Source organism: Cervus elaphus, chromosome 12 (genome assembly GCF_910594005.1).
Source record: "Cervus elaphus chromosome 12, mCerEla1.1, whole genome shotgun sequence".
Taxonomy (NCBI): Eukaryota; Metazoa; Chordata; class Mammalia; order Artiodactyla; family Cervidae; genus Cervus; species Cervus elaphus.
The window spans coordinates 64,432,556-64,456,635 of NC_057826.1; the positions used below are offsets into that span (position 1 = coordinate 64,432,556).

Genomic DNA, 24,080 nt, shown 5'->3' on the forward strand with positions numbered 1-24,080 from the left:
TAAGAGAGAGGAAAAGACACTCTTCAGCCAGACTAACCCTGGCAATCACTACAGTGACAGATGGAGCCGTATTTCTCTTGTCTGATCCAGTAACCTACCTCTCAGCCACTGCTAGCAGCCGTTCTGGCCTAAAGGTACCTTCGGTGTCAATGTACATGGCCTTTCCTTCACCTCCACCTCGGTCAATGGGAAGCTAGAGAGAAAAAGAACAGTGGAAATGACACTGTACTTCTGATATAACTGAACAACTTCCTCCTGATGGACCTATAATTGCTTCCGCTCCCAGTAAAGCAAAACAAAAAATACTTTAAAATGACAATAAGATCTAGGGAGGAGACAGTCACTTCTGAGAGAAGTACATCTAGTAATAGGCATAGAGTTAATTGTGAGGCTAGAGTTTGGACAGAGTTGAAAAGTGCTTGGAAATATATACCAAAGTAGGTGATAAAATTCCTTTTTTTAAACACATACACTTCTTCCAATTAAAAAAAAGCTTCTATCATTGTATACCAGCAAAAGACTGATCAAGTCTCTCAAGGCAATTTGGAAGATCATTTACTTAGCTTTAATAAGCAAGAGACTCTGATCCAATACTCAATTCATTTTATCATATCCAGACCACACTTAAATGAGCAGAGCTCATATTTACCAAGCAGAGTTCATTCCTTTGGGTTGCTGAAGGAGACTGGCAAATACCCCAGGGGTATCCCTAGCACATTTACTAGGTGTTTGCTCCAGTAATACACATAAGATATTGAAAATAAACAAATGTAGAAAAGGAAAAATAATCAGAGTTTAAAAAAAAGGAAAGAAAATGGAGGAGTGCCAGGAAAACTGTCTCATGAGCTGTTCAAGGAAATCCGTTTTAGGTTACCTATCCCATACCAGATACTGAGTTCTACAAATTTTAAGTGAATGTTGCTAAATGGTAGTTTCCACCCCTGAAATCTACTTTGGAACCTTTAAATTCTGAGGAAAATCCCTTACAACAGTTTACATTAAGTGCCTGGTAGTGCCAAAATTCTGTCTTTTCCTATTTCTGAGAAAAAGGATTTTTTTTTTTTTCAAAATTACAAAAGTACTACATGCTCGTATTAAAAATTCAAGCAATACAGAAATAAGTAGAGTGAAAAAAAAAAAAAGAAAATTTCTTCTTTAAAAACTCCCATCTTCCAGGAGTCATCTCCCAGATCATTTTCTGTGCATTTTCATACAAACACTTTTTATATATGTGATTCTGCCACTTGCTATGTGACCCTGAGAATATTTATTCTCAGTTTTTACATTTTGTGTAAAATGTAATAAAACCTACCTATGGCACTGTTTTGAAGATTAGATAATTCATGCTAAGTGTTTAGCACAGTGCCTCACATATAGAAGGCATCTGGAAGACTCAAGCTATCCTCCACCTCTAGGGCACTGACTTTGGCATATACTCACAGAAGTCTTCATTAATTTGCAAAGGGGAAAATGATTATGTTGTCATTTGGTAGGTTGGCAGATAAAATTTTTCAAACCATAGGAACTTGTGCAAAGAGCAAAGGATATTTATATACAACAGAAGAATGTCTTCAGAAAGCAGAAACTGCTTCGGTTTTGTGGGAGGAGAAAATCTTGACATTCAGGGGGCTAAGTACACAGGAATTAAAATGAATGAGGTTCTCCCTTCTCTCACTTTCTTGCATCTTTAGTACTAGCATGAGGAGTTCTTTTCCAGCTAAATAGACCTCCTTGGGCAGAAGGGAGGCCATGAATGTCTGGCAGACTGACAGCAGATATGGACATGGTCCCAGCAGAGAAGTGGACTGCTGGCCCAGTCACAGGGGGAAAGATTATGTGCTGTACACCCCTGCTCATTTTGTCTCTCCCACCTCACCCTTTCAGTGTCCCCTCAGCCATCTCGTGTTGCTTGGCTGACCACCAAGGTAGCTATTTGCAATAACTGCTTAGTACCATAAGCAGAGACATCACTTTGCTGACAGAGGTTCATATAGTCAAAGCTATGGCTTTTCCATTAGTCATGTATGGATGTGAGAGTGGGACCATAAAGAAGGCTCAGTGCTGAAGAACTGATGCTTTTGAACTGTGGTGCTGGAGAAGACTTTTGAGAGTCCCTTGGACAGCAATGAGATCAAACCAGTCAATCCTAAAGGAAATCAACCCTGAATATTCATTGGAAGGACTGATGCTGAAGCTCCAATACTTTGGGCACATGATGCCAAGAGCTGACTCACTGGAAAAGACCCTGATGCTGGGAGGGATTGGAGGCAGGAGGAGAAGGGGACGACAGAGGATGAGATGGTTGGATGGCATCACTGACTCAATGAACGTAAGTTTGAGCAAACTCACAGAAATAGTGAAGGACAGAGAAGGCTGGCGTGCTGCAGTTCATGAGGTTGCAAAGAGTCAGACATGACTTAGTGACTGAACAACCACAACAACCATAATTTAACTCTTATTTCGTAATGATGCAAGTTGTTTCGAACTTGCACCATTTTATAATGCTATGGTGTAAGTTCTTTCTACATATATTCTTGATTGTATGCAAAAAGTTTTGTAAGACATTTTCTGTCAAGGGCATATGCATTTAAAATTGGTACTTAATACTGTCCTTTCAGGATTTTAAAATTATTCTAGTACTGTGAACAAACACGGGCTCTTCATTTTTATAACCTAAGTATGACTCTTAACTTTATATAACTTCACTATTAGACAGATCTGATACATGACAGTGTTTCACTTCATTAAGTCAAGAAAATCTGAACAAATAAGAGGTGATAATATTTAGATTTAAATACTAATCTAACAGCCTCTCTATACCTCTGGTTCCAGCTCTTAGGGTAGTGACATGTAATCCTTTCCATTACTAATGAATTAAAACTTTTTTTCTCTGACAAAAATATCAAAGATCCAGTTATTCAGCCAACTGTGAATGCTCAGTTGTTTTTATAGAGAGGGTATGTTTTAGAATTTAGCTTCAGTTTATTGTTAACAGGCATTATCTGACTACTAATAAACATTCCCGAGATAGGAGTCTGTCTGTACAACTTAAGAGCATCAGCATGCTACACTGAGTTGCCAATGGCAACTACAGATACTGTGTAATGTACCCTAAATATTTATTCCATGTGAATCCCTGTCAAAACAACATAGGGAAAACATTTCTATTTATAAAGGTCACATATCATATCAGATGACCCATATCTGAGTGATATTTTAAATAGTTCTATTTCCTTTTAGCTAAAATTTTCTAATGGTGCTTGGGCAATAACTGTAGCTCCTGCAGCTCGACTGTACCACTGTTCCTCTTCTCAATGCTTCCCCTCTATCCTAAAAGTTCTTATATCCCCCCCTTTTCTCCTTGGAGTTATTTATGAGATGAGTCAACATAGCTTATGTCTACTTGATATTGGAATCCTAATGTGGCTATAAGTGGTGACATTTTGGTTGTAATGAGAAAGATCAGCAGAGTTACTGAGGAGAGAAACACAATCAAAATGACAAATGAGAAAGGAAAATGATGAGAAAAACAGGAGACCATTAAGTTGGGTCTCTTGTTATTAGATAAACTTTTATTCATGCAGAATGAAAATATTTTCCTATCTAAAGTGACCACTTCAAGACAGCAGTGTTGACTGATGGACATTATCTGTAAAATGGGGGGGGGGGGGGGGGGACAAAGGAGGACAGATTTTCTTGGGTGACTTGAAAGAATCAGTCTCATAAGCCTCTGCAGATATGTATGTTTCACTAAATGTGAACTCTATCCAAGACACAGAGTCCTAACAAAAATCCCTATTTTTTAATGGCACATAGCATCTTTATAACATAGCACTACAGTGATGTAACAAACATTATTATAAAGTGCTCTTGAATACAGAATAAATTATAAAAGTTCATAATTTGTTTCATATGGGAAAATACACAAAAGAGAACAATTTATATTTGATGTTAAAATTTATAAGTAAGTTCCAAGAATGAATGTTATTTTGTTGAGAGGATAAGAACTCACACTGGATGTTAAGATACCACGAAGTTCCCTCTGTCATACTGACTGAAGAAGGCAGATTTCCTTTCAGTTATTCTCTAACTCCATTGGTAAGTTGCGTCCTTGGGAGAAGTGAGTGTAATCTATCTAGACAGTTTCCAACTTAACTATGGCTTGATTTACAATCCTTCGACTTTACCATGGTGTGAAAGTGATACGAGTTTAGTACAAACCAAAAATCTGAATTTCAGTCTTTTCCCAGGTGAGTCATTTGCTGTACAATACTTTCATGGTACTGGGCAACCACGCTGTGCTCCCAGTCAGCCACTTGAGCTGGAGGGTAAACAGCTGGTACACTTATAAACATTCTGGTTCTCACTTTCAGTATAGTATTCAATAAACTACATATGAGAAATTCAACACTTTATTACAATATAGGCTTTGTGTTAGATGATTTTGCCCAACTGCAGGCTAATGTAAGTGTTCTGAGCATGTTTAAGGTAAGCTGGGCTAAGCTATGATGTTCAGTAGGCTAGGTGCATTAAATGCATATTTGACCTGTGAAACTACCGCACAACTGCACTCATCTCACACGCTAGCAAAGTAATGTTCAAAATTCTCCAAGCCAGGCTTCAACAGTACATGAACCGTGAACTTCCAGATGTTCACACTGGATTTAGAAAAGGCACAGGAACCAGTGATCAAATTGCCATAATCTGTTGGATCATCAAAAAAGCAAGAGAGTTCCAGAAAAACATCTACTTCTGCTTTATCGACTACACCAAAGCCTTTGACTGTGTGGATCACAACAAACTGTGGAAAATTCTTCAAGAGATGAGAATACCAGACCACCTCACCTGCCTCCTGAGAAACCTGTATGCAGGTCAAGAAGCAACAGTTAGAACTGGACATGGAACAAAAGACTGGTTCCAAATCGGGAAAAGAGTACGTCAAGGCTGTATATTGTCACCCTGCTTATTTAACTTATATGAAGAGTACATCATGAGAAATGCTGGGCTGGATGAAGCACAAGCTGGAATCAAGATTACCGGGAGAAATATCAATAACCTCAGATATGCAGATGACACCACCCTTATAGCAGGAAGTGAAAAAGAACTAAGAGCCTCTTGATGAAAGTGAAAGAGGAGAGTGAAAAGGTTGGCTTAAAACTCAGCATTCAGAAAACTAAGATCATGGCATCTGGCCCCATCACTTCATAGCAAACAGGTGGGGAAACAGTGGAAACAGCGGCAGACTTTATTTTGGGGGGCTCCAAAATCACTGTAGATGGTGACTGCAGCCATGAAATTAAAAGACGCTTGGTTCCTTGGAATAAAAATTATGACCAACCTAGACAGCATATTAAAAAGCAGAGACATTACTTTGCCAACAAAAGTCCATCTAGTCAAAGCTATGGTTTTTCTAGTAGTTGGACTATAAAGAAAGCTGAGTGCCGAAGAACTGATGCTTTTGAACTGTGGTGTTGGAGAAGACTCTTGAGAGTCCCTTGGACTGCAAGGAGATCCAACCAGTCCATCCTAAAGGAAATCGACCCTGAATATTCATTGGAAGGACTGATCCTGAAGCTGAAACTCCAATACTTTGGCCACCTAGTGCGAAGAACTGACTCCTTGGAAAAGACCCCGATGCTGGGAAAGACTGAAGGCAGGAGGAGAAGAGGACGACAGAGGATGAGATGATTGGATGGCATTACCAACTCGATGGACACAAGTTTGAGTAAGCTCTAGGAGTTGGTGATGGACAGGGAAGCCTGGCATGCTGCAGTCCCTGGGGCGCAAAGAGTCAGACACGACTGAGCTGACATGTGAAACTTTCAACTTCTGATGGGTTTATCCGGATATGATATCAGGGTTTATCAGGGTTTACCCCATGATGTGTCAAGGAATATCTGTAATGCCATTTGGTTCAAAATACCTAAAACTATAATAAAACCTCCAAAGACTAAAACAAGAGTTGGCCCATGGGAATGGGTCAGGTTCCAGAGTACTTTGTGGGCCACCCAGTCACTGCTTTGAGGGTAAGCAGCCCGCCCTTGAGGCAAGGAAAAATTGGGACCCCCCTGAAAGAGGAAAAAGTGCTCCTCAAAACAGGGCTTGGAGGTGGGAAACAGTGAAAAGTTTACTCTTCTATTTTTCTCTCTCTCACAGATCTTTTATTTTCAGAAATCCAGTGTTACTTCTCTGTAGACAACTTAGTTCCACATCTCTAAATACTGTTAGAAAATTTCACTTGGTCATCTCATCACCTCAAACCTACCACACCTAATTTTGAAACTCATCTTTCCATCAAAACTGTCTCTCTCTCCCAAATACTTTTTAGAGTTTACCAAAGTAATATGCTGGGCTGAAAGGTATTTTTTATTGTCAATCATTAAGCACTACACTTTATATCTTCTGTCTATAGTCCTTCAGTGTCATTATTTTAGTGTAGTCCTGACCAGCTAGTGCTTATAATAATTATACCTCAGCTATCCTTAGCTCTTGCCTCTCCTTTCAGTTCATTAAATTGCTACCAGAATATTTCTGAAAATTTGCTCATGCTTCTCTTCCGTTGAAAAATGCTGAATGATCCCCACTCTCTATAGAATCAAGTCTATACTTCTTGTACTTTGGTCAAGACCTTGTAAAATGGTCTTGATGCGTCCTTTTCAAAGTTCTGTCTGTCTCCTACAATTTGTCCAAATACAACTTTTGAGTTAGGTAAATGGGCTTATTTTGTCTTATGTTATGCTCCCCTGCTCTGTTCATACCATTCCCTATAATTAAATGCTTTTTAGTTTATTTACCTGGTCAAATTTAGCATTCTTCAGGATCCTGGTCTAATCTCTTTTTTCCATAAAGTATTCAATGATTACTCTAGTGTGATGGAATCCTGTTTCTTCCTTAAATACTTATGCTACTTCCCCTGTATTTTTTATTTTACAATATATCAGGTATGCCTTAGGACATCTAATTCAATCATCTCCATTCATTCAAGTATTTACTGAGCACTGACTTAGGCACTAGCAGTACAGTAGAGAACAAATCAGTTACTACAAGCCAGGTACTACTTTAAAGAGTTTTAAGAGCATGGGCTCTGAAGTTGGGTTTGATTCCTGTAGCTACTACTTACATGTGATATGATCTCAGGAATTGTTTAACTCACTGTGTCTGTTTCCAAATCTATCCAAGCAAAGCAAACAAAGAAGAAACAGAAGGGGTCCAGGGAAGTTTTTTCCCTAATGTAGGAGATACTAGGCATGCTTGTATAACAATGAAAATAATTTAATAGAGAGGCAGACCAGAAAATAGAAGGAGCAGAGTCCTTGGAAAAGTGGCAAGGCATGGTAACCAGATCACATTGGTACGGCCTTTGAGAGGAAAAGAGACACTCTCTATTGTAACCCAAGGTAAGAAAGGGTGGCTATAGATACATGGATTTACCTCACACCAGTCAGAATGGCCCTAATTAACAGCCTACAAGTAACAAATGCTGGGTGTGGAGGAGGGTGTGGAGAAAAGGGAACCCTCCTACACTATTGGTGGGAATGTAAATTGGTGTGGCCACCATGGAAAACAGTATGGAGGTTCCGCAAAAAACTAAAAATAGAGTTACCATATGCTCTAGCAATCCTACTCTTGGGCATATACCCAGACAAGATACATGCACCCCTGTGTTCACAGCAGCACTATCATAATAGCTAAGACATGAAAATAACCTAAATGTCCACTGACAGATGAATGGATAAAGAAGATGTGTATATATACAATGGAATACTACTCCATGGATTAGCATACATATATACAATGAAATACTACTCAGTCATAAAAATGAATGAAATACTGCCATTTGCAGTAACATGGATGGACCTAGAGATTATCATACTAAGTGAACTAAGTCAGAAAGAGAAAGACACCATATGATATCACTTACAAGTGAAATCTAAAATGTGACACAAATGGACCTATCTACAAAACAGACAGAACATAAAGAACAGGGGAGGGGGATGTTGGGGATGGATAGATTGGGAGTTTGGGATTAGCAGTTGCAAAGTATTATACAGAATGGATAAACAACAAGGTCCTACTATACAGTACAAGGAACTACATTCAATGTTCAGTGACAAGGGACTTCCCTGGTGATCCAGTGGTTTAAGAATCCACCCTGCAATGCAAAGGGCATGGGTTTGATCCTTCACTGGAGAACTAAGATCCCACATGCTGTGAGGCAGTTAAGCCCATGAGCCACAACTAGAGCCCGAATGCTCTGGAACCTGCGAAATGCAACTACCTACCTAGCCCGAGTGCCACAACTAGAGAGTCTGTGTGACACAGTGAAAGATCCTACATGATGCAACAAACAAGATCCCGCATGGTGCAACTAAGACCTAATGCAGCCAGATAAATAAATAAATAAAATCCTGTGAAAAACCACAACGGAAAAGAATATGAAGAAGAATGTATATATTAGTATAACTGAATCACTTCACTAGATAGCAGAAATTAACATAACATTGTAAATCAACTATACTTCATAAAATAAAATTTTTATAAAAGCTATGTGAGTTTATAGTTTTGATGTGAAGAACAGTTTAGATTATTTGGCTAAGAGTGAGGCTGAAGAGAAGCATGAAAGTTTGAGGAAAAAGGACAAATTACGAGATTCTTACTGAGTGGGGTAAAACGTTGCCTGAATGAAAAATTTTCAGTAGATCTGCCAAGCAGTATTGAATGTTAAAGTCTGTCATCTTAAAGTGAGGTCAGCTTTATGTTAAGATTTTTCTCTAGTATGATCAGCTATTGGGGAAATCAGGCACTGAAAACAGATAGGGTTCATCTAAGAATGGCATCTCTTCAGATGGGGAATGTAAATATGAGGGTATCTGTAAAGGAATGACTTTAATGAAGAATCATAAATCTAAACTAGTGAAGAGGGCAGAAAAAGCCAGGAGAGGCCTAGTGGATAGCAAGAAAGTATGTGAAATTAATAATCTGAAAGTTTCCAAGCTGTCTGGAAGTCTTACAGTAGCAATCTGTCTTCTAACTAGCTATAGCATTCTTTTTCTTTTTCGGCTGAGTCATGCAGCATGCACAGGTTCAATACCCAACAAGGAATCGAACCTGTGCCCCCTGCAGAAGCTCAGAGTCTTAACCACTGGACCTGCCAGGAAAGTCCCCCTAGCATTTTTGAAGACAGAGAAAGTGCTTTTTTTGTCCATGCTAACAGATGCTTGCCAGTAACAGGAATCAACTCATTCTTGCTGATATGATTAGGCAGAGTCCCAATAGCTCACCTGGCATGTTACAGCCAATGTATGACAGATCTGGGTCTTCCCAGTTCGGAATTCTCCAAACATCTCTGTGATGGATCCAGTCTCAATTCCTCCTAAAAAAGAAACATCTGTTAGCACAATACAAATGTTAGAAACATAACCATAGAAACACCCCAGTAGCTCATCAGAAAGATGTTTACATAATTTAGAGACCCAATCTTCAACAAGCAGTAATTTAAAAAATACTTCATTTGGAAATAATTCTAGATTCATAGACCACTGCAAAGAAATATAGAGGTTCCATGAATTCTTCATCCAGCTTCCCCCAATGTTAATGCTTTATATAATTATAATATAAATATCAGAAAATTGACATCCATACAATCCACAGAGCTTCTTCAGATTTCTCCAGCTATATATGCACTCATTTGTGTATGTGTGTAGTTTATGCAATTTATCACATTTGTAGCTTCACGTAAGTATCACCATAACCAATATACAGAACAATACCATCACAAGTCAATAAGCAGTAATTTAAAAAATAAATTACAGATAATATCTAACGTTTACTAAATATCTTTTGTGTATCTGACATTGTGCTGTCAATTCATTTAATTCCAATAATATAAGGTAGGAAGCTTTTTTTGACCTCATTATGAGATCAAAGATAAGCCCTTATCTTCTTCAATAAGATAAGAAAATTGAGGCATAGAATATAATAAGTAATCTGCACCATGTAATATGGCCAGTAAATGCTAAGAGGGAGAACAGGAGGGAAAACAAATGCTCAAATCTGAGTGTGATTCCTGAACTCATGCTATTTTGTGCCCCCCTCCATAAAGAAACTTAAATGATCAAATATTTGGGGAAGCAACAAGAACAAAATCTAACACTAAAATTTACGGCAGCGATGCTTTCGAAAGTTCAAAGACTTTCCAGCTTTCCATCAAGTCCTGAAAATTGGTGTGCACCACAATGTACTGATACTACAATGTAGTCTTTTAACCAGCCATCAGATTTTCTACCTTGTGGTAGAGTAAAAGGTTATATTATTTCTTTAGGCAGAGGGAGCTGACTCTCAAGAATGCAATTATTAATTGGAGATTAAATTAATGAAACGGCAGATAATTTTAGTATTTTTAAAGTCAAGCCTCACCCTTCAGTCTTACTTCTTCAATGTGAATACTTTCCTTTATTCTTAATTCTATCTAACACATAAACATGAACCAAATATTTCAGTTATGTTCTATAACCTAATCATAGTTCACGACATAGGATAAGAGATTACGATACCTTGAAGCAGTTTGTCAAGTTCTTTGGAGCCAGTAGTAATCTGTATGATCTCAGATCGCCTTTGGTGGAACTCAGTTGCAGTGGTGAAACCCATTGGAACTAATTTAGCTGCCTCAGTCTGGGGAAAAATAAGAAATGTCAAACTAATGAAATACACTTAGTAAAACAAGAATCAGGCATGTAGTGGGAAGAGATAATATCTAACAAAATTTCCAGAATGATTTCTCTTTAAAAAGTTATCAAAACACTCATAAGTTCTAGTTCTAGGATTATTTTCTCTCTCTGGCAAATAAAGGATAAACTAATTTAGAGACTCCAAGAAGATGGGCAATTGTTTAATTGTCAATTCAAATAATACATTCATGTAGTTAAAAACAACAAACTGATAAACCAACACATACACAGTTGGCCTGACAATATGGTACAAAGTTCAATGTATTTAAACTTTTGTTTCCTTTTCCATCAACCATAGAATGTATCTCTTAACTTTCTACTTTGTTAAATGAGGACATTTGTCCTTTGATCTTTGCTCCTTCATCTACTTTTCCATCTCTGTCAACTGTACATTTTCTTTTACCCTGTCAGGTTAAGAACATTTAATACTACTTTGTAGTCACTGATAAGCCATTAATGATCAGTCTATAGGTTGATTCCAAAATTTAAAAATAAAAGCTTTCAGATACATGGAGATTAAACATTATAGTCCCAAATAAGCAATGAACCAAAGAAGAAATCACAAGGGAATTTAGAAGATTCACTGAGATGTGTGAAATGAAGACAAAACACACCAAAACTTATGGGATGTAGCAAAAGCAGTACTTAAAGGGAGATTTATAGCTGTAAACACCTGTATTAGAAAGATCTTAAATCAACAGCCTAATCTTCCCACCTTAAGTTACTGAAAAAAGAGCAAACTAAACATAAAGCAAGCAGAAGGAAGAAGATAAAATTTGAGTGGAAACTGGTGAAATAGAGAATAGAAATACAACAGAGAAAAATCATTAAAACCAGAAGTTGCTTCTTTGAAAAAAATCAACAAAATTGATTTAAAAAGAGTCAAATCACTAAAATCAGAAATGACAGAGGGGACATTACTACAACCCTTACAAAAACAAATCTATGCCAACAGATTAAATAACTTACAAGAAACACAGAAATCCCTAGAAAGACACAAACTATCAAAACTCACTGAAGTAGAAAAAGAATCCAAGTCCAGGCCCCAACTAATTAGCCAAACTTGAATCTAAATTCAGTAAAATAAACTGAGTCTAATGAAACAAAGAAAGAAAAGAGGGACGGAGGAAGGAAGGAAGGAAATCAAAAGAAAGGAAGAGAAACAGGAAGAGAAAGAGAAAGAAAGTGGGAGAGGAAGAGAGAAAAAGAGAGGGAGGGAGGAGAAAAATCCGGATACATATACAGCAAGTAGAGATTAAACTTGTAATTTAAAAACTTTCCACAAAGGGAAAAAAAATAATGAAAAGGTGAATATTGGACTTGCTTTATTCTCTAAACTTCTCTATATTAATACTTCACTTAAAAATTGATTATAGGAAATAAATGAAGCAGAGAGGAAAAAAGAAAAAATAATCAAAAGAAATGAGGACAACCTCAGGGACCTCTGGGACAATCTGAAACACTCCAACATTCGAATCATAGGAGTCCCAGAAGAAGAAGACAAAAAGAAAGGCCATGAGAAAATACTCGAGGAGATAATAGCTGAAAACTTCCCTAAAATGGGGAAGGAAATAGCCACCCAAGTCCAAGAAACCCAGAGAGTCCCAAACAGGATAAACCCAAGGCAAAACACCCCAAGACACATATTAATCAAATTAACAAAGATCAAACACAAAGAACAAATATTAAAAGCAGCAAGGGAGAAACAACAAATAACACACAAAGGGATTCCCATAAGGATAACAGCTGATCTATCAATAGAAACCCTCCAGGCCAGAAGGGAATGGCAGGACATACTTAAAGTAATGAAAGAGAATAACCTACAACCTAGATTACTGTACCCAGCAAGGATCTCATTCAGATATGAAGGAGAATTCAAAAGCTTTACAGACAAGCAAAAGCTGAGAGAATTCAGCATCACCAAACCAGCTCTTCAACAAATGCTAAAGGATCTTCTCGACAGGAAATGCAGAAAGGCTGTATAAACGTGAACCCAAAACAACAAAGTAAATGGCAATGGGACCACACCTATCAATAATTACCTTAAATGTAAATGGGTTGAATGCCCCAACCAAAAGACAAAGATTGGCTGAATGGATACAAAAACAAGACCCCTATATATGCTGTCTACAAGAGACCCACCTCAAAACAAGAGACACATACAGACTAAAAGTGAAGGGCTGGAAAAAAATATTTCACGCAAACGGAGACCAAAAGAAAATAGGAGTCGCAATACTCATATCAGATAAAATAGACTTTCAAATAAAGGATGTGAAAAGAGACAAAGAAGGACACTATATAATGATCAAAGGATCAATCCAAGAAGAAGATATAACAATTATAAATATATATGCACCCAACATAGGAGCACCGCAATATGTACGGCAAACACTAACGAGTATGAAAGAGGAAATTAATAGTAACACAATAATAGTGGGAGACTTTAATACCCCACTCACAACTATGGATAGATCAACTAAACAGAAAATTAACAAGGAAACACAAACCTTAAATGACACAATGGACCAGCTAGACCTAATTGATATCTATAGGACATTTCACCCCAAAACAATCAACTTCACCTTCTTCTCAAGTGCACACGGAACCTTCTCCAGAATAGATCACATCCTGGGCCATAAATCTGGTCTTGGAAAATTCAAAAAAATTGAAATCATTCCAGTCATCTTTTCTGACCACAGTGCAGTAAGATTAGATCTCAATTACAGGAAAAAAATTGTTAAAAATTCAAACATATGGAGGCTAAATAACACGCTTCTGAATAACCAACAAATCATAGAAGAAATCAAAAAAGAAATCAAAATATGCATAGAAATGAATGAAAATGAAAACACAACAACACAAAACCTATGGGACACTGTAAAAGCAGTGCTAAGGGGAAGGTTCATAGCATTACAGGCTTACATCAAGAAACAAGAAAAAAGTCAAATAAATAACCTAACTCTACACCTAAAGCAATTAGAGAAGGAAGAAATGAAGAACCCCAGGCTTAGCAGAAGGAAAGAAATCTGAAAAATTAGGGCAGAAATAAATGCAAAAGAAACTAAAGAGACCATAGCAAAAATCAACAAAGCTAAAAGCTGGTTTTTTGAAAAAATAAACAAAATTGACAAACCATTAGCAAGACCCACTAAGAAACAAAGAGAGAAGAACCAAATTAACAAAATCAGAAACGAAAATGGAGAGATCACAACAGACAACACTGAAATACAAAGGATCATAAGAGACTACTACCAGCAGCTCTATGCCAATAAAATGGACAACTTGGATGATATGGACAAATTCTTAGAAAAGTATAACTTTCCAAAACTGAACCAGGAAGAAATAGAAGATCTTAACAGACCCATCACAAGCAAGGAAATCGAAACTGTAATCAGAAATCTTCCAGCAAACAAAAGCCCAGGACCAGATGGCTTCACAGCTGAATTCTACCAAAAATTTAGAGAAGAGCTAACACCTATCTTACTCAAACTCTTCCAGAAAATTGCAGAAGAAGGTAAACCTCCAAACTCATTCCATGAGGCCACCATCACCCTAATTCCAAAACCAGACAAAGATGCCACAAAAAAAGAAAACTACAGGCCAGTATCACTGATGAACATAGATGCAAAAATCCTTAACAAAATTCTAGCAAACAGAATCCAACAACATATTAAAAAAATCACACACCACGACCAAGTGGGCTTTATCCCAGGAATGCAAGGATTCTTTAATATCCGCAAATCAATCAATGTAATATACCACATTAACAAATTGAAAGATAAAAACCATATGATTATCTCAATAGATGCAGAGAAAGCCTTTGACAAAATTCAACACTCATTTATGATTAAAACTCTCCAGAAAGCAGGAATAGAAGGAACATACCTCAACATAATACAAGCTATATATGACAAACCCACAGCAAGCATCACCCTCAATGGTGAAAAATTGAAAGCATTTCCCCTGAAATCAGGAACAAGACAAGGGTGCCCACTCTCACCACTACTACTCAACATAGTGTTGGAAGTTTTGGCCACAGCAATCAGAGCAGAAAAAGAAGTAAAAGGAATCCAGATAGGAAAAGAAAAAGTGAAACTCTCGCTGTTTGCAGATGACATGATCCTCTACATAGAAAACCCTAAAGACTCTTCCAGAAAATTACTAGAGCTAATCAATGAATCTAGTAAAGTTGCAGGATATAAAATTAACACACAGAAATCCCTTGCATTCCTATACACTAACAATGAAAAAACAGAAAGAGAAATTAAGGAAACAATACCATTCACCATTGCAACAAAAAGAATAAAATACTTAGGAGTATATCTACCTAAAGAAACAAAAGACCTATACACAGAAAACTATAAAACACTGATGAAAGAAATCAAAGAGGACACAAACAGATGGAGAAACATACCGTGTTCATGGATTGGAAGAATCAATATTGTCAAAATGGCTATTCTACCCAAAGCAATCTATAGATTCAATGCAATCCCTATCAAGCTACCAATGGTATTTTTCACAGAACTAGAACAAATAATTTCACAATTTGTATGGAAATACAAAAAACCTCGAATAGCCAAAGTAATCTTGAGAAAGAAGAATGGAACTGGAGGAATCAACCAGCCTGACTTCAGACTCTACTACAAAGCCACAGTCATCAAGACAGTATGGTACTGGCACAAAGACAGAAATATAGACCAGTGGAACAGAATAGAAAGCCCAGAGATAAATCCACGAACCTATGGACACCTTATCTTCGACAAAGGAGGCAAGGATATACAATGGAAAAAAGACAACCTCTTAAACAAGCGGTGCTGGGAAAACTGGTCAACCACTTGTAAAAGAATGAAACTAGAACACTTTCTAACACCATACACAAAAATAAACTCAAAATGGATTAAAGATCTAAATGTAAGACCAGAAACTATAAAACTCCTAGAGGAGAACATAGGCAAAACACTCTCCGACATAAATCACAGCAAGATCCTCTATGACCCACCTCCCAGAACATTGGAAATAAAAGCAAAAATAAACAAATGGGACCTAATGAAACTTAAAAGCTTTTGCACAACAAAGGAAACTATAAGTAAGGTGAGAAGACAGCCCTCAGATTGGGAGAAAATAATAGCAAATGAAGCAACAAAGGATTAATCTCAAAAATATACAAGCAACTCCTGAAGCTCAATTCCAGAAAAATAAATGACCCAATAAAAAAATGGGCCAAAGAACTAAACAGACATTTCTCCAAAGAAGACATATAGATGGCTAACAAACACATGAAAAGATGCTCAACATCACTCATTATCAGAGAAATGCAAATCAAAACCACAATGAGGCACCATTACACGCCAGTCAGGATGGCTGCTATCCAAAAGTCTACAAGCAATAAATGCTGGAGAGGGTGTGGAGAAAAGGGAACCCTCTTACACTGTTGGTGGGAATGCAAACTAGTACAGCCACTATGGAGAACAGTGTGGAGATTCCTTAAAAAAACTGGAAATAGAACTGCCATATGACCCACAATACCACTTCTGGGCATACACACTGAGGAAACCAGATCTGAAAGAGACACGTGCACCCCAATGTTCATCGCAGGACTGTTTATAATAGCCAGGACATGGAAGCAACCTAGATGCCCATCAGCAGATGAATGGATAAGGAAGCTATGGTACATATACACCATGGAATATTACTCAGCCATTAAAAAGAATTCATTTGAATCAGTTCTAATGAGATGGATGAAACTGGAGCCCATTATACAGAGTGAAGTAAGCCAGAAAGATAAAGAACATTACAGCACACTAACACATATATATGGAATTTAGAAAGATGGTAACGACAACCCTATATGCAAAACAGAAAAAGAGACACAGAAGTACAGAACAGACTTTTGAACTCTGTGGGAGAAGGTGAGGGTGGGATGTTTTGAAAGAACAGTATGTATATTATCTATAGGGAAACAGATCACCAGCCCAGGTGGGATGCATGAGACAAGTGCTCGGGCCTGGTGCACTGGGAAGACCCAGAGGAATCGGGTGGAGAGGGAGGTGAGAGGGGGGATCGGGATGGGGAATACATGTAACTCCATGGCTGATTCATGTCAATGTATGACAAAACCCACTGAAATGTTGTGAAGTAATTAGCCTCCAACTAATTAAAAAAAAAAAAAAAGAAAGAAAAAAAATTGATTATAACGTTTGTATTATAGTTATTGCAGAACTAAATGGTGTACTAGAAATACAATTCTTTCACTAAGGTTCCAGTGTTAACAACTGATGTCTCTCAAAGTTATCTGTCAAGTTCAAATAAAATTTTTTAAATGCCACTAGTTTCAAAATCATGCTCCATTTTACCTTGCTTTTATATCTGAGCCATATCTTTCTCTAGTATTCTCTAACTTTATCATTTCTCAAAATCTCCAGTCTCCCAGTCTTACTGTGTATTCTACTGACTCCTTTCCCCTAAAGACATCCTTTCCTTCTCCAAACGGGGCTCTCTGCTCTCTCTTTCACTGGCTACCTGACATAGAGCCACTCCAACCTAGATCCTATGTTTCCTACCCTGATTTTAGTAAAGCATATCCTCAAGTATTGATAATTTCCTAAGAAAGAATAGATAAGAGCAAAATGTTCTGAATTCTAGTATTTCTGAAACTGTTGTATTCTGCCCTAACACTGGGTGAGTAATATTGTTACCAATAGAATTATAGGTTTAAAATCATCTACCCTCAGAATTTTGAAGGGATTGCTCTACTAGCTTCTACCACCCAGATTTCTAATAAGAGACGTGCTATCTTTCTGATTTTTGTTCCTTTAGAGGTCACTTACTTTTTTTTCTCTGAAATCTTTCAGTCTCCTCTTTATAACTGGTATACTGAAAATTTCACATTCAGGAGTCCAGGTGAGGGTCTTTGATGTTTTGTGGGGCCTTAGACTTCTGTTTTCCTTTAGCTCTGGGAAATCTTACATTATTTTTTTGAGAATTTCTTTCTTTCTTTTTCCCATAACTTCTACCAATCTTTAGGATGAATGAAGATCAATGAAAATTAGAAAATAAGAACACTAAAGAAAGGGGAGAAGAAACTATAAGCCAATATGGAACTCTAGTTTAATAAATGCTAAAATATTTAGGGGGAAATATACTGCAACTTTAAAAAGCACAAAGAGTCAAGATGTACTGATGGCTAGAGAGATAAACAGATAGACGATAACACAAGTATATTAAAATGTTAATAGTACTGTCCAGGTGGTGGGTAAATGAGTGTTCATTGTAACGTTCTTTCAACTTTACAGTAAGTTCAAAAATTTTACTCAAACATGTGGAAGGAAAATATCAAACTCATAGAAGGAGATGTTACCCCTTCTTGTCATTTAACCCCTACATTTTTTAGTCTATGAGCTCTTAAAGGAACATATTATAACCAGTATGAAATTGGAAGTTAAAACCATGCCAACTGCCTAGTCTGGCAGAACTTGACTTCTTTTGTTTATATAATAAGCTTGCTTTCATCTGTCTTATACCTGTTAAGAATTTTCAGTGTCTGACAGAGTTTTTTTAAATGTCTGACAAGGCATAAGCAAAGGTCAGGATTCACTGAGTCACAAAAACAGATACCCAGAAAGAAACAACAAACAGACTTTAGGGACACCTACTGGCTTAACAATATCACAATCTTTCAAAGAGGTATTAGGTATTCAGAATTCTTACTTATTCAATTATGTCACCACTTCAACAAATTTATTTATTTGAGCAATCCAATAAATGACAACTTCATACTTCCATAGATGGCAACATCTTTACTCTAAGGATTTAAATTAAGAATTACTTATGATATTTGAGCCCTGAATGAATTAATACTATAAAATAACAGCCTTACTAGTGCTTAAAAATTCATAGCTCTTAGTATAATACCTGATAAAACAGAATTTACTGGGTTGTATATATAATATTGTATGAGATATTAAATGTCAGATATTGTCCATCAGACTAGGTTATGCGGTAGAACTGCATGCACTGAAGCTGCAGGAAGCATTTTTTGAAGATTCTTTAGCTTTTGAAGATGATTTTTTTCAGAGGAAATTTCTGTGAAACTATAACAGCCATCAATATAAAACTACAAAATATAATTTAATAAATTAAATACTTGCTTTACATTATAGAAAACTTCAACAGCAAAGTTAATCAAACTCTGTAACTACATAGTGGTGATCTGCGGGCAGCAATCTTTGATGTTACTATAATTGTTTTGGGGTCCCACAAACTACACCTATAGAAGACAGTGAACTTAACTGATAAATGTGTGTGTTCTGACTGCTCTACCCACTGACCATATCCCCATCTCTCTCTCCCCTCAGGTCTCCCTGTTCCTTAAGACACAACCATACTGAAATCAGGCCAATTAATAACCCTACAATGGGCTTCCTTGGTGGCGCAGATGATAAAGAATCCACCTGCAACGCGGGAGACCTGGGTTCGATCCCTGGGTTGGGAAGATTCCCTGGAGCAGAGCATGGCAATCCACTCCTGTATTCTTGCCTGGAGAATCCCCATGGACAGAGGAGCCTGGCGGCCTGCAGTCTAAGGGGTTGCAAAGAGTCGGACATGACTGAGCACCTAAGCACAGCCCAGCACAATGGCCTTCAGGTGTTCGAGTAAAAGGCGTGAACCTGCACGTCTGTCACTCTAAAGAAAAAAACCAGAAATGCTTTGGTTTAATGAGGAAGGCAAGTCAAAGGTTGAAAGAGGCTGAAAGCTAGGCCTCTTGTCTCAAACCGTTAACCAAGGTGTGAATGTAAAGGAACTTCTTGAAGGAAATTAAAAGCACTACCCCAGTGAATACATGAATAGTAAGAAATAGCCTTATTGCTAATATGAAGAAAATTTTAGTGGTTTGGGTAGAAGATCAAAGCAGCCATAACACTCCCTTTAGCCAAAGCCCAGTGCAGAGCAAAGTCCTACTCTCTTAATTCAGGGAAGGCTAAGGGAGATGAGAAAGCTGCAGAAGAAAACTCTGAAGCGAGCAGAGGTTGGTTCATGAGGTTTAAGGAAAAAAGCCATCTCCATAACATTTAAGAGCAAGGTGAAGCAGCCAGGGCTAATGTAGAAGCTGCATCAAATTATCCAGAAGATCTAGCTAAGATAAAGAATGAAAGTAGCTACATTAAATAGATTTTCAAGGTAGACAAAACAACATTATATTGGAAGAAGATGCCATCAAGGAGCTACAGAAGAGAAGTCAACGCCTGGCTTCAACAGTTTTCAAAGAATCAGCTGGCTCTCTTTTCAGCAGCTAACGCCACTGGTGCCTTTAAGTTGAAGCCAATGTTCATTTACCATCCTAAAAGTCCTAGAGCCCTTAAGAATTATGCTCAATCTATTCTGCCTGTGCTCTATAAGTACAACAAGTCTGGATGATGGCACACCTGTTTAAAACATAGTTTACTGAATACTTTAGGAAAGATCCTTTCAAACTGTTACTACTCACTGACAACATACCTGGTTACTCAAGAGCTTTGGAGATGCACAATGAGATTTAATGTTGTTTTCATGCCTGCTAACACAACATCCATTCTGCACCCTGTGAATCAAGGAGTAATTCTGCCTTTCAAATCTTATTATTTAAGAAACGCATCTTGTAAGACCACAGTTGTCACAGACAGTGATTCCTCTGATTGATCTGGGAAAAATCAGTTGAAAATCTTTTGGAAAGGACTCACCATCCTAGATGCCATTAAGTACATTTGTTAAAAAAGAAAGTATTAAAAAAAAAAAAAAGTAAATTTGTGGTTCATGGGAAAAGGTCAAACTGTCATTTAACAAGAGCCTGAAAGAAGTTGATTTTCACTCTCATGGATGACTCTGACAGATTCAAGACTTTAGCAGAGGAAGTAAATACAGATGTGGTGGAAATAGCAAAAGAACTAGAATTGGAGCCTGAAGTTGCAGCTGAAACACTGCAATATCATGATAAAACTTTCATGGATAAGGAGTTTCTTCTTATGGATAAGCAAAGGGTGGTTTCTTGAAATAGAATCTACTGGCGAAGATGCTGTTAAGATTGGTGACATTACAACAAAAGATTTAGAATGTGATATAAACTTGGTTGATAAAGCAGTGGCAGTGTTTGAGAGGGCTGATGCCAATCTAGAAAAATTTCTGCTGGGGATAAAATGCTATAAAATAGGACTTCCCTGGTGGTCCAGTGGTTAAGAATCCATCTGCCAATGCAGGGGACACGGGTTCAATCCCTGGTCTGGGACCATTCTACATGCCATGGGGCAACTAAGCCCACGCACTTAGGGCCCACGTTCCGCAACAAGAGAAGCCAATGAAAAGTCCATGCACTGCAACCATAATAGCCCTCATGCAGCAACAAATGCCCAGGGCAGCCAAAACATTAAACAAAAAATTTAAAATGCTATCAAATAGCACTGCATATTACAATTGAAAGGAAGATTCAATCTATGTGGCAAACTTCACTGTGGTCTTATTTTAAGAAATTGCTGCAGCCACCCCAACCTTCAGCAACCACCACCCTGATCAGTCAGCAGTCATAAATGTCAAGGCAAGACTCTCACCAACAAAAAGAATATAAATTGCTGAAGGCTCAGATGATGGTTAGCATTTTTTAATAATGAAGTATTTTTAAATTAAGGTATACACACTGCTTTTGTAGCTCTAATACTATTGTATAGTTAACAGACTACAAAATAGTGTAAACAATTTTTATAGGCAACGGGAAAACCAAAAAACCCATGTGACTTGCTTTACTGCAATATTTGCTTTGTTGTGGTGGTCTGGAACTTAACCTGCAATTATCTCCAAGGTATAGCCTATAAATACCAAAGGATAAAATACATGAAATAAAATGTAATCATAGGGTACTATGAGTGCTAAAGGAATATATGAAGTAAGAAAAATGAATAGTAGCTGCAAGACATTGGAGGGAAATAAGAAAGTATCACAGTATATCAGGATGAAAATAACTGGATTCTAGTCTTAGTTCTGTGATCAACTGCATAACGTTGGATAAATAACTGAACCACTGGGCCTAAGTTTCCTTATCTGTAAGGCAGAGATTAACACTGGTCCTACCTCTCTCTCCCAGTGCCAAGGCAAGTGAGAATACTGTGTATACAAAAGGGATGGGATTTCAAAGTTAAAGTGCTATAAAGGAACTCTACTAAATATTCTATAATAACCTGTACTGGAAAAAAAATCTAAAAAGAACAAATATTGTATATGTATTGACATATGAACCACTTAGCTATACACCTGAAACATAACACGGTAAACCAACTATAGTCTAATATAAAATTTCAATTAAAAAAGTTAAAGTGCAATATAATATAAAGGATTATTATTATCTTATTTTGGTTAAGCCTGTAAAATCACTTTTTCATCATTTACTAAAGTTAAAAAAACTAAGCATTAATGATTTGTAATCACACTTTCTTATGATTAAAGAATCTTGCTTATGACTAGTTAATTAATAGACTGTACACACTGGCAGCCTAATTAACATGACTCTAATATTCAAGGAATAAAAACAACTTTTCTATTTAAAGTAATACATGTTTAGGGGACTTTCCTAGTGGTCCAGTGGCTAAGAGTCCATCCTCCCAATGCAAGCGGCCTGGTTTTGATCCCTGTTCAGGGAACTAGATCATACATGCTGCAACTAAGATCCAGTGCAGCCAAATAAATAAATATTAAAAAAAAAAAAGTAATACAAGTCTATTATAGAAACTGCAGAAACTTCAGAAAATTGAGGCAAAAATAAACTGTTCACATTCTCACCATCCAGAAACAACAGTGTTAGTATTTTACTGTAGTTATCCCCAGTGTATATGCTGTATGTATATAAATACACACATTTAAAAAGATAAAGACATAAGCACACAAACACATTTTTTAACCTGCTTTCTTATATCAGGAACATTTTCATATGTCAATGAATGTTCTTCAAAGCTATTTTCAGTGGCTACATACTAATGAGTATATTTCTAAGGCATGAAATTATAACATCCAGAAATGATAAGGCACACATCACTCACAGCTGACAGGAGTGCAAACTGGTATCAATTTGGCAGTATTTATGTCACACCCCCATGATATTACAGTTCTCTAGGAAAAAATCCCAGTTTATGCAAGGAGAAAGATAACTAGCTGGTAATACAGTCACTTCTGGAAAGGGGAAGAGGGTGACACAACAGGGGATGGAAGAAGGAAGACTGCAGTCTTTCACTGTATACTCTTTACCAATCCCACTGCTGCCTCTCTTAGTCACACAAGCGGTACTTACCAGAATTTTATCAGCTTTGGCTTCACTAATCCCCTTAATATTTATTAGCTCCTTCTTTGGTGCATAGGCAACAGCCTCTACGGTATGAAATCCAGCTTCTTCCAATTTCTTCACATCATTGGCATTTATACCACATTGCTGCAAGTGAAGAAAACTACGGATAAATCTAAGCTTTAGTTCCCTCATCTGTTGAATGTGGATATTGGCCCTACTTATTTCACAAGGCTGTTTTTAACTGTGATATTATATGCAAAAGCTTTTAAAAGTATGCCTTACATATGATGCATCTCATAACAAATTACCAATCTATTCATCATCAAAGGTATTCTCTTAGTGGCTCAGATGGTAAAGAGTCTGCCTGTAACACGGGAGATCTGGGTTTGATCCCTGGGTTGGGAAGATCCCCTGTATAAGGAAACGGCAAACCACTCCAGTATTCTTGCCTGGAGAATCCCAAGGACAGAGGAGCCTGGAAGGCTACAGTCCACGGGGTCGCAAAGAGTCAGACATGACTGAGCGACTTTACTTGCATTTTTTTTTCACTTTTCATTCATTATCAAAACCAGTAGTTTTAAACGAGCACTATGTATATTAAAAGACTCTCATGAATTGGGATCAAACCTGTAACCTTTTGACTGGAACTCTAAATGAACTTTGAGACCTGGGCCCTAAAAGGCTACTTTAAACTGGTGCTTCCCAAAGTTTTCTACATCAAGCACACATAAAGAAAAATAAATTTTACACTAAGCTGGGTAAACAGATAAGACTGTCCCAGAGCTAAGGGGAGCATATCTTAGCATACATTCTTTGTTGCCCAATAACTCGAAAGCTCTGCTTTAACAACTGATATTAAGAATGAGGAAAACAATTTTTGGTCAGGGATTTACATGCCACTTCTCAAAAACAAACCACCCAAAGGCACTTCCTTCTCCCTATAAACAAAGTCAGCTTTGGTTTTATTAGCCACCAAGACCATGACTTGGGGAAAGCATGCATTATTAGCGAGATATGTATGTATCTGGGGTCAGGGAAGGTTTGGGAGAGGGGAG

At 37.3% G+C, this 24,080-nt stretch overlaps 1 protein-coding gene across 2 annotated transcripts in view; it reads right to left on the reverse strand.

Moving 5' to 3' along the window:
- RAD51 (RAD51 recombinase) overlaps positions 1-24,080 on the reverse strand; it is a 38,221-nt gene that overhangs the window by 9,488 nt on the left and 4,653 nt on the right. Inside the window, exons 3-6 of one of the 2 annotated variants that reach the window (XM_043919218.1) lie at positions 23,032-23,169; positions 10,554-10,671; positions 9,282-9,373; positions 99-193 (exon numbers count right to left, since the gene is read on the reverse strand). In XM_043919218.1, coding sequence (XP_043775153.1) covers positions 99-193; positions 9,282-9,373; positions 10,554-10,671; positions 23,032-23,169 — 443 coding nt within the window. Of the gene's footprint in view, positions 1-98; positions 194-9,281; positions 9,389-10,553; positions 10,672-23,031; positions 23,170-24,080 lie in introns of both variants that reach the window. The other variant, XM_043919217.1, reaches the window with a different exon arrangement.